Here is an 11,654-nt window from a genome sequence, read left to right as displayed (position 1 = left end):
AGAGGAATACGTTTAAAATACATTAAATTGAACCATATAAAATTGCTGTTATCTCTGATCTAGACAAATAGGAAAAGTACCTAGACATGATATTGGCCAGATGTGGCAGGAGTTAGAGAGTGAGAGAGAGAGCAACAGGAGTCAAGCATGCATTCCATTTTTTGTGGCTTGGGTGCCTGGCTGAATGGGGTGGTACCATCTATAGGGAAAGATGAGGAGGATTAGTTTGGGAAGGGCTGTGAATGTTGACTTTTATTTTGAATCAGTTGAGCTGGAGATAGTTTTAGATACCTACAGAGAAATGTTGAATCAACTATGTCCTGTACGGTAGCCACATATGACTATTTAAACCTTAAAAATTCAGTCCCTCAGCCACTCTAGCCACATTTCAACTGCTCAAGAGGCACATATGGCTACTGGTCACCATTTTGGAAATGCAGATATAGACCATTTCCATCATCACAAAAAGTGCCATTGGTCAGGGTGGGCTGCAGAGCCTCATTTGGGAGACTAGCAAATACATCATTGTTAAAACCAGAAATGGGATGAAATGAGTCGAGAAGAATAGTTAGAAGAATAGTGAGAATAGACACTTGTGGAGGAGACATGTGAAAGGGCAGGAGAAGGAAGATGACTCCATGAAAGAAACAAGAGGCAGGAGAGTGGCAGAGGAGGGTGTCACACATACTAATGCAGGAGACCTTCCAGAGACACAGAGAGGGGGGAGTCAGGCACTGAGACAGGTCTAGTGAGGTAAGGACTACACAAGACCCATTAGATTTGACTGTAATTAGGTCACTGGTGAGTGCAGATCACAGGCATATGAAGAGAGACACCAAGGCTTCATGCAGTGGACTGAAGTATGAATGGAAAGTGTGGTAACATTTGCCAAAGAACAGTACTTTAAACTGTCTGCTAAACAACTTGTTTATGACAGGTACTTGAGAGGAATATTTATGGAGAGCTATTTTTAAGGACATGAACATACAGCCATTCATATTGACCTCTAGTTAGTCTAAGAATTATCCCTGGATCCAACAGGATAACTCAACTTCTGTTTTACTTATCCAAACACCTGTTTTAACAAAAGCCCTGTTTTGGCAATATGCCCTTTACTTTCAGTGTTGTCATTGGAAAGATCTGCACTATGACCTACATGAAGACCAACAAAGACATTTCTCCTGACTTTGATGACTTTAAATTCCATGAGGAATGTCTGGTTTAAGCTTCTCATCAACGTAATTCTTTAAACAAATATTGTCTGCCTAACTCTCTGCCATGGCTATCAGAAAGGTCAGAAGAAATTTGCAGCTGCACTTTGGAAAATCTGTAATATCAGAGGACCTTTATCTATCCACATGACAACTCTGCTGTGCTATTCATCTGCTTTTCTATTATCTTCCTTGAATAATTCTGATCCGTTCCTATATCTACTTTGCCATGTTAATTAACCATCTATACAATCCATTATAAAAAAAGGTGTTAATGAACAACTCACCTGAGATATGTTCATTTTCTGCTGCTCCTGAGAGAATGCAAAGAACTGTGAAGAATAAGCTGGGAGTAAAGAAAAGAGGGATGGAGTCAGGAAAGGTCTGGTGAGCTTCTGTATTCACTTGCCTAATCTCATCACACCAGTTGGGAAAAAAGTCTCTCTATGGAAAAATGTTCTGTTGATCCTTGAGCAGGAAGCACCGCATAGAGACAGCACTCCCTGAATATGTACATCTCTGATATGATCATGCGGATATAACCCTGCTGTTTTTCACTGGGTGACTGTAAATTATTTTCCTATTGATTTAAAAAAATGTATGTCCTCTCTGACTAATTCACAAAAAACTAAAACAGAGGATTAATATTAATATCCTATTATTTACACCTTGAGTTAGAAAATCAACAGAAAACTCTGAACAAAAAGATAATGACAAAATATTTTTAAATCTTTTTGTTCTGATTTGTTGCAATTTCTCAAAAAGACTTTTGATAAGACACTTTTAGTGACTTACCTGTGACAGAATGAACAGTGCTGTGCTTTGAACAGCACTGAGCTTTGCTCCTAGCTCTGTCCTGGGTGACCAGGGGACATACATCTCAAGCTCAGTGTTTTGTTTTAAGGTTTTAAGAGTCAGAAGTAGAAATCTTTTCCTATATTATCATTTTGTGATTCTATATGTTCAGGATAAAGGAAGCCACAGCCTACCTCTAGATGCCATGTGTTATGAACACGGCGTGACCGTAGCTCAGAATCTGGAAAGAATGAGAGAAGAATGAAGAAAGTGGGGGGTTATTTAAGGACTGAAGACAGAATTTCCTTGACTCTGGCTGTGGGTTTACCTGTGCAGTATATCAGTCACCCATCCCTTTCCACCCCTGCTCACCACCTTCTGCAAGCTGATCCACAGTTTCCATGGTCACACAGTCTGTGACGGATTCTGAATGTGGTGACATCACCAAGTCTGGCTCTCTCTAGGCAAGGTGATTAAGATCTAGTTCTTAATCACCTTGGAGCGAATCACAACCTGCTCCTTTCTGGGTTTTTCTGCATCTGTTCTGAAGTTCTGATGAGGGTGGCCCCTCTGAGATGGGACTCTTGTCCCCACCTTTCTGCCACAAAAGAGCTGCTTTGTTTCAGAGATGCTGAGACTTAGGCCTAGGAAACAAATGCATTTTAGTTGAAACTTTCATATAGAGCAGTGTTTCTCAACTTCAGCACTAATGATATTGTGGGCTGGATAACTCTTTGTCACAGGGGTGAGGGGGTGCTGTCCTGTGCATTGTAGGATGTCAAGCAGCATTTCTGGCTTCTACCCACCAGGTGCCAGTAGCACTTCTCCCAGTTGTGACAACCAAAAATGTCTCTGGACATTTCCAAAGGTCCTCTGGGGAGCAAAGTCACCCTGGTTGGGAACCACCGGTGCAGGGCCTTAAACTTGATTCTCCTGGAATTCATTACAACTCTTTTATCCATTATGGTAGCCACTAGCCACATCCCACTATCGAGCACTTGAAATGTGGCTCCTGCCACATGTTGAAGTAACATTTTTGATATATTGAGACAGACACAATATGTTCTTACAATTAATTTCACTTGTTCCTTTTTAGTTTTTAGCGTGGCTATTAGAACATTTAAAATTACATACATGGCACACCTTCTCTTTCTATTGGACAGCACTGCACTAGAACATCAGACTGTGCTTTCTGAAGACAGAGACAGCCTGGACAGTGCAGAAGTTTCCAGGAGCCTTAGTCTTAACCCAGAGGCTCTGGAAACATTCCACAAATCCCAGAGTAAACACACCTGTCACAGAGTGAGATTCAGTTCACACTGACTTTACATCACAGTCCTGGGGATTTGGGGACAAGTCACTCTGCTAGTGCTGTGATGGCTGCAACACCTATAAATAGGGTGGCTGTGAGGATTAAATACTAAATGAAAAGAACAAAGTGTCTGCTGACTATGATGCGAGCCAACATTATATGTTGGCTTATTAACTACTACTTATTAGTGCTTATTGCCTAGCACTTGGCTGAATGCTTTACCGGTGAAGACTTATCTCTCTGAACAACGCCACGAAACAGTTATTAAATAACCTTACTTTTAGGTGAGAAACCTGACTTATGCACAAGTAACAGAGAAGGAATTTACTCGATCTGTTTGGCTCCTAAGCTCGGGAGCTCAACTCAGACCCACCGCCCGCGCGTGCTTCGTGGCAGGTTCACGGTCAATATTATAAACGTGCATTGCCCTTCCACTGCTGGCAAGGGACTTTCCCAGGTCCGGCTGCGGTCAGCTCCCACACCCGTGCCGCACCGAGCATTTCTGACCAGCACTCAGACCCACCTACGGGCCCGGAGCCCGCCCCCATTCACCTTTCCCAGGTTTACCCACTGGCCGGGCTCGGAGAGGGCTCGGAGACAGGCGGTGGGAGTCCCACGTTGGGGCAGGAGGGGTTTCCGGGACTTGCTGTTCCTTGACCCGGGGCACAAGCCTACCCTTTCAAGCTGGATGTCCAGACCTAAAACGTCCTCACCTCAGGCGCAAAGCCTCCGCGCCCGCGAGTCGGGAAAGGGCGGAAGTAGAAAAGTTGGGTTACCTCACCAGCGCGGAGAAAAGCCCACGACATCCGTTCCCAGAATGCTGCTCGATAACCGGAAACGTTCAAGACTACGTTTCCCATAAACGCTGCAAGCACTCGCAAATTTTGGGGGTGTGTGTGGGTGTGTGTAGAGGGGGTGGGAGTTAGGGAGCAATAAGATATAGTTAACAGTCTGTACTGATGAATGACGCTCAAATTCTACCAAAGCCCCAGAGGTCATGTGTTAAACTCTGACAGTACAGCAAATCCAGTGTGTGGTCCTCGATCAGTGATCCTCCTTGGAGAAAACAGGCCGTTTGGGAACAACTGTGGAAATTTTTATATGGACAGGATATTGGAAACATTAGGGGAAGTTATCATTACTTTTGTTAATTGTTATAATATTGGGATTATGTAAGTTTACTCTTTTTTTAAGAAATGCATGTTAAAGTACTTAGCATTGTATTATATATTTGTAATAAAAATAACTAGAAAAGGCAAATATAGTAAAATGTTGAGAATGTCTACCTCTCGTAACAAGCAGTGGAACACAATTCTGAGGGGTTTTGGGCAGGAGGCAGCATAGAAACAGGACATCGCTGGCTAGGAGGTCGGAGATTTTCGTACAAGGCAGGTCCTATTTTCTATGTTAAAGTAAGCTAGTTAAAGCTGAGTTGGAGGATTGTGATTGGTGTATGTTAAGTTTCCTCGACTGTGATATGTGTCCCATAAGTGCAGGCCAACTTAGGTTTAGATTTGCAACGTGGGCCCCCATTTTGTGGGTCCTGATAGACAATTAACATTATCATATATAAACAGCTTTTGTAAATAAAACTGTAAAATGTAACAAATGCTGGAAAACGGAGCTTATGATTAACATAAAAGAATAGGATCTGTAATCCTCAGAGTTTATTTCTGAGGAAAAAAGAAAAAGCAATAACTGAAAGTACACATAACTCAAATAAGGAAATGATTATCATGCAAATTATGCATTTCCTAGGGATGAACTTGCTTAAAATTTGTGTGCACACTTCTGAAATTAGAACCAAATTAGAAACCTCTGATTATACTTGTATATAAATACACACACGCACACTTTTCTTGGTTGATATTTTGTAACACTGATTATTTTATATGACAATGATAAAATGTGGTTAAGTTTTGATTAGCAAGAAAAAAGGATTCATGTTATCAGTAAGTGCAATTTTGTGAGTCAAGTTATAAAACTTTAATCTGTTGACACTTCAGAAGCTTTAATAAGTAGTGTTTTCCTAGATGAAAATAATAAAATTAAAGTTCCAATCAGAATTCTAAAAAAGTTTTTTATGTGTGTTTTTCTCTTTGACATTTGTATTTTTTGTTTGTTAAACCTAAAGGAAAAATTGTGACTTTCATCACAATAAAAATATTTAGTAATGATTAGAAAAGAATTGAAAATTCATAACAATGTGTCCATATTAACATGTATGCTACTGCTAAAATATTTAACAATTGACCCTTGTGCGATAAAAGTTCAGGTCCAGGAAGAAAAGAAAGTGAGAACATATTGTGTATCAGAGCTGGTTTCAATAGTGGAAAAAGGACATTCAGTAACCTCGTTAGAACAATGAGGTAGGTGCCAGAACAAAGTAAGTCCATATCCATGGCATTCATATTACAATAAATAACTTTCATAGGGATTCAAGCTATAAGCACTTAAAAGACAATTTTAAAGTTGTTTTTTTTTAAATCAGTTATTTATTTATTTTTCATTTGGCTGTGCCAGGTAGTATTTGTGGCACGCGGGATCTTTGTTGCGGCATGCAGGATCTATTTCCCTAACCAGGAATCAAACTCGGACCCCCTGCATTGGGAGCGTGGAGTCTTAACCACTGGACCACCAGGGAAGTCCCAATTTTGAAGTTACAAAATTTAAATTCTAAATTTCTTAAATTCTTAAGGAATACAAACATTTAAAAAATATAAGGCCTTTCAGCTCCTTTCCTTGGAAACCCTTGCCCTTCACTCCTATCCCATGCCTAGGACACTGCACCAGGCTTGGGAACACAGCCTTCATGTTCGGAGAGGGGCCACAGACACACTCCGTGCTCCACCTCTTCCAAGTCTGGTGCCACCAGTGTAGATGCAGCACCACTACAGTTGCTAATAAATATTTGCAGAAGAATACTTCGAGGCTGTAAAACATTCTGTGTCTCCTTATAGTATCACCCACCAATTTAGCATTCATCTGTGGATCTTGCCTGCATCAGTGATTACTCTGGTGTTTTAATGGTGGTTTTCAATTTCTGTCTTCCTTTGAGAAAGTATAAAGCAGCCTCTGACATTAGGGAACTGGCCTGACACTTAGAGCCTGGCTGTCCATTAAAGCTGTCTTGGTGCTCAGAGCTAAACAGAGCTGTTTTCCTGTTGGACATAAACAATCTCACTGAACACCAAGTGGACAAGGTCATTTTGTGACTATGATGATGTAAGACAAGCAAGACCAGTTTATAATTTTGCATAAGTGGGGACAAAAACAAGGTTGTTCTGCTACTCTCAAAATTAGAAATATCCCTCTCTCAGCTGATATGAGTGACTGCTGTCTTTTTTTTTAACAACACCCAATCCAGACTAAATTCAGCTGCCTTTGAACCTCTGCAAAATGAACTAACCAAAGCTCAAATCCAATAATTCCTTCCTAATACCCTTTTACTAAAACAGTTTATGGTTCCCATATGGTGTGCACTCTGCCTCATTGCAACGACTATTAAAGTCCAAATTGTTCTACTACAAGTGTGTTGCTGGTGATATTTGGCTGAAGTACATTAACTTCTTCTACTGTTATTAATAGGACTTCTGTACGGAGGATTTGTCCCTTCTCCCAATTTATTTATTCAACCATTTGTTTTTATCTGTATAGACAGGTGAAGATTTATGTCATTCGTTGGGCTATAATCCGTTACTATATTTTTTGCTAAATATGTTCTAGTTCTTGCCATTGGGAGATCCTTCAGCTTGCTCTGTGTCCTTTTTCCTCTTTTTTAAATAGGCTTTTTAAAAATTATTTTAGAAAAAATTTATTTATTTAATTAATTTATTTTTGGCTGCATTGGGTCTTCGTTGCTGCGTGCAGACTTCCTCTACTTGAGGCGAGTGCGGGCTACTCTTTGTTGCGTTGCGCAGGCTTCTCACTGCGGTGGCTTCTCTTGTTGCGGAGCATGGGCTTTAGGCGTGCAGGCTTCAGTAGTTATGGCACGCGGGTTCTAGGTGCGTGGGCTTCAGTAGTTGTGGCACACGACTTACTTGCTCCGCGACATGTGGGATCTTCCTGGATCAGGGCATGAACCCGCATCCCCTGCATTGGCAGGCGGATTCTAAACAACTGCGCCACCAGGGAAGCCCTAGGCTTTATTTTTTAGAGCAGTTTTAGGTTCACAGCAAAAATGAGAGGAAAGTACAGAGAGTTCCTATATACTTTCTGCCCCTTCAGGCATACAGCCTTCTGCACTATGAACATCCTGCACCAGAGCCATGCATTTGTTACACTCAATGAACCTGCATTGATATATCATTATTACCCAAATCCATAGTTTGTATTAGAGTATACCTTTGGTGTTATACATTCTGTGGGTTTTAACAATGTAACCACCATTATAGTATCATACAGAGTAGCTTCACTGCCTTAAAAATCCTTTGTGCTTTGCCTGTTCATCCGTCCCTCCCCTCTAACCTCTGGTAACCATTGATTTTTTACTGTTCCCATAGTTTTGACTTTCTCATAATGTCTTTATAGTTTGCATCATACAGTACGTAGCTTTTTCAGATTGGTGTTTTTGATTTAGTAATATGCATTTACTAATTCATGTCTTTTAATGGCTTGATAGCTCATTTCTTTTTGATACTTAATAATATTCTATTGTCTAGCTGTACCCCAGTTTATTTACCCATTCACCTACTGAAGGTCATCTTGGTTATTTCCAAGCTTTGGAAATTATAAATAAGGCTGCTATAAACATCTATGTGCAAGTTTTTGTGTGGACATATGTTTTCAACTCCTTTGAGTGTTTACCAAGGAGCATGATTGCCGGATCATATGTATGAGTATGTATAGTTGTGTATGAAATTGCCAACCTAACTTCCAAGTGGCTGAACCATTTTGCATTCTTACCAGCAGTGAATGAGAATTCTCTTCAGCATTTGGGGTTGTCAGTGTCTTTGATTTTGGCCATTTTAATGGGTGTATGGTTGTATCTCATTGTTTTTGTTTGCAATTCCCTAATGACATATGATGTTGAGCATCTTTTCATATGCTTCTCTTTGGTGAGGTGTCTATTCAGATCTGCCCATTGTTTAATTGGGTTGTTTGTCTTCTTATTGTTTAGTTTTAAGAGTTCTTTATATATTTTGGATAACAGTCCTTTATCAGATATGTCTCTTGCAAATAATTTTTCCTAGGCTGTGTCTTTTCTCCTCATCTTCTTGTCAATGCCTTTTGTAGAGCAGAAACTTTTAATTTTAATGAAGTGCAGCTTATCAATTATTTCTTGCATGGATCATGTCTTTGGTTTTATATCTAAAAAGTCATTACCAAACCCAGGATCATCTAGATTTTTTCCTATGTTATCTTCTAGGAGTTTTATAGTTTTGCACTTTACATTTAGGTTTATGATTCATTTAAATTTAATATTTGTAAAGGATGTAATGTCCAGATAAATTTATTTTTCATGTGGACATCCCATTATTTCAACATCATTTATTGGAAAATCTGTCATTTCTCCACTGTGTTACTTTTGCTCCTTTGTCAAAGATTAGTTGACTGTAGTTGTGTTGGTCATTGCTGGGCTCTATATCCTGGTGCATTGTTCTATCAGTCTATTCTTTCACCAATACCACATTGTCTTGATTACTATAGCTTTATAGTAAGTCTTGAAGTTGGGTAACATCAACCCTCTGACCTGATTCTTCTCTTCCAATATTGTGTTGGCTAGTCTGGGTCTTTTGCCTCTCTGTAAACGTTAGAATCAGTTTGTTTATATCCACAAAGTAACTTGTTGGGATTTTTTATTGGGATTGCATTGAATCTATAGATCAAATTGGGAAGAACTGACATCTTAGCAATATCTAGTCTTCCTATCCATAAACATGGAATACCTTTCCATCTATTTAGTTATTCTTTCATTTCTTTCAATTTTGTAGTTTTCCTTATATAGATCTTGTACATATTTTGTTAGATTTGTTGCCAAAATTTCAATTAACAATCAAGTTAAAAAGAAAAAAGGGAATTTTATTTGAGCCAAACAGAATTATAACCTGGGAGACAGAATCTTGGAAAGCTCTGAGTACTTCCTGCCTGTTAGAAGTTGAAGGCACAGTCATATACATTTTTGAGACAAAGGATCATACATGACAATGACATACTGATATTTTATATACAGTTCACCAAAGATACATAGTCCAGGTAAGTACATACAAAGCAAGAAGCAAGTCACCAGGACCCCTTACAGAGTTGGGAACAAAGGCTATTTTTTTTCTTTTTTCTGGCCATGTCGTGTGGCTTGTGGGATCTCAGTTCCCTGACCAGGGATTGAGCCCAGGCCATGGCAGTGAAAGCCTGGAATTCTAACCACTAGACCAGGGAATTCCCCAAAGGCTATTTTTTAAAAAGTTCCATTGTTAGTGTCAGAAGAAAGAAAAAAAAGTTGATCTTTATTGTTGAGCAAGCTCTCCCATCCTTGAGGAGGTTTGGTTAATGCACACTACACATTAGGGAGGGAGGGAGGAGGTCCAAACAGGCACAGAGAATTTTATGTTTAATTTTTTCTTGTCTGGCCTTAAAATACAAACTTTATTTCACCATTTCCCCCCTTCTGATAATTAATCATTCAGTAGCAAGCATTAGGTGATTAAATATTTGGTACCCCAATGCCAGGGTGGTTGCTTACTTGCCCTGAATCCATTATGTCCCCCAATGCCAGGTTTTAATAGTCTGGTTCTTTCTTTCCTTTTTGGGGGTTAGGCTAGTAGAATGCTTAGCAAGGACTGATAGTCAATTCTAGGTTGTCCAATAGGATTTATGCCAATTTTACCCTGTATGTGCATTGTGCATGTCCATTATTTTATCTAGAGCTATAGATATGATCAATAGTTTCAAGCCATTTAGACACCATTATTTTAGTTGGAGTTTTGAATATACATTGAGAGGCACAAGAGATTACTCTATAAATTATGCAGAACATAGTCAATATAGCCAACAGCCATAACAAAATCATAAGAAGAGTATTTAAGCCATAAATCCCCAGAGATGAACCATCTACCCAAGATTTCACCTAGACTAGGAAGGGGATCCTTTAATACAGGAATTTTATTTTATATGTGAGTCATTAGATGAGTTATATTAGAAGACTCATTCAGTATGAAAGCACAACAGTCTGTCTGGATTATAGCACAAGTTTCTCTTTGCAAAGCAGTTTAAAAAACCAAGAGCCATTCAGTTTTGCAAATCACTTTCCTATCATAGAGATTTCAGAATTGAGTAAATTAATCTAAGGTAGTAAAATAACATGGAGGTATATGCTGATGGGGAAACATTTTATAGATTATAGGAACATCTGAAAAATGTCAGTGACAGGAGTTATGAGGGACCTATAATGGCCTTGTATTGACTGAGGAATTTGATGGCAGATCCAAAAATCAGTCAAATTGCCTCCAGTAGCTATATTTTGTGACAACTTTACTAAAGAATTTTTCTTCCATCTTAAACACTGGGGAAAAAGTATAGCTTGAAGTAAAACAATAAGTTTCAATTTTGACAGAGAGACATTTGGTAATCAGTACAACTGAACTAGTAGGATAGGTCTTAAGGTTCTGGTTCAGACTCTTGGGTTAGCTGGCTGCTATTGTTGTCATCTTCTGGTCCTATCTTGGTGATGCTTGTCTTAGTTAGTTGAAGGCAGGTGTTACAAACAGAGGCCAAAGTCCATTCAGGTGGAGGGGACTTTTTTAAATGAGAGATGTGAATCCAAGAATTTATGTCTTTCAGTTTGGCTGCACATGGATTAGTTAATAATACCTGATAAGGTTCTTTCCATCATGGCTTCAAAGAATCTTTTATTTGTTGTCCTTTCCAATAAACAAAATCTTTAGTTTGCAATTTATAATCCTTAAAGTTTTCATCTCTTGGGAACTTGCTGTAAATGGAGTTAGTTACCAAATTTTATTTTCAGTGCCTCAATAAGACCCTGACAATAATATAATATATTTCTCTTGAACACCATGAGTGAAAGTTTCCAAAAATATTGTTTTCCCCATAAAACCATTTTCTCAGGTAAGAAAATGTGTTAAAGAATACACATGCTGGAGTAAGGGCCACAGCGCTCCAAGAGACACTATCAGTTTCGTTTTGTTTTTTTAAATCAGCTCTAAACCATATTTATGTGAAAGGTTAAAAATTCCCCCTTTTTGCTGCTATATTTGTTTCTCTATTTTGGTGGCAATTTCTTGAGCCTGAAGAAGGAAATCTTTTACTGGGTTAGCAGAGTTAATGGAGAGCAGTGGATGTTCTTGAGGCTGGACAGGATGAGTATTTTTAAAGCTACCTGT

At 39.1% G+C, this 11,654-nt stretch overlaps 1 protein-coding gene across 12 annotated transcripts in view; it reads right to left on the bottom strand.

The window, feature by feature from the left end:
- The window catches only part of ZNF510 (zinc finger protein 510), a 22,055-nt gene extending 17,965 nt beyond the window's left edge, over nucleotides 1-4,090 (bottom strand). The window contains exons 1-3 of one of the 12 annotated variants that reach the window (XM_082615280.1): nucleotides 2,502-4,090; nucleotides 2,201-2,247; nucleotides 1,499-1,557 (exon numbers count right to left, since the gene is read on the bottom strand). In XM_082615280.1, the coding sequence (XP_082471406.1) occupies nucleotides 1,499-1,557; nucleotides 2,201-2,213 (72 nt within the window). In that variant the 5' untranslated portion in view covers nucleotides 2,214-2,247; nucleotides 2,502-4,090. Of the gene's footprint in view, nucleotides 1-1,498; nucleotides 1,558-2,200; nucleotides 2,248-2,378 lie in introns of those variants that run through there. The other 11 variants (XM_082615276.1, XM_082615272.1, XM_082615277.1 and 8 more) reach the window with 11 other exon arrangements.
- Between the last annotated feature and the right edge of the window lie 7,564 nt (nucleotides 4,091-11,654).

This window comes from Mesoplodon mirus (assembly GCF_964341445.2).
Source record: "Mesoplodon mirus genome assembly, chromosome: 1".
NCBI classification, from domain to species: Eukaryota; Metazoa; Chordata; class Mammalia; order Artiodactyla; family Ziphiidae; genus Mesoplodon; species Mesoplodon mirus.
This window is presented reverse-complemented; position numbering and strand designations above follow the sequence as displayed.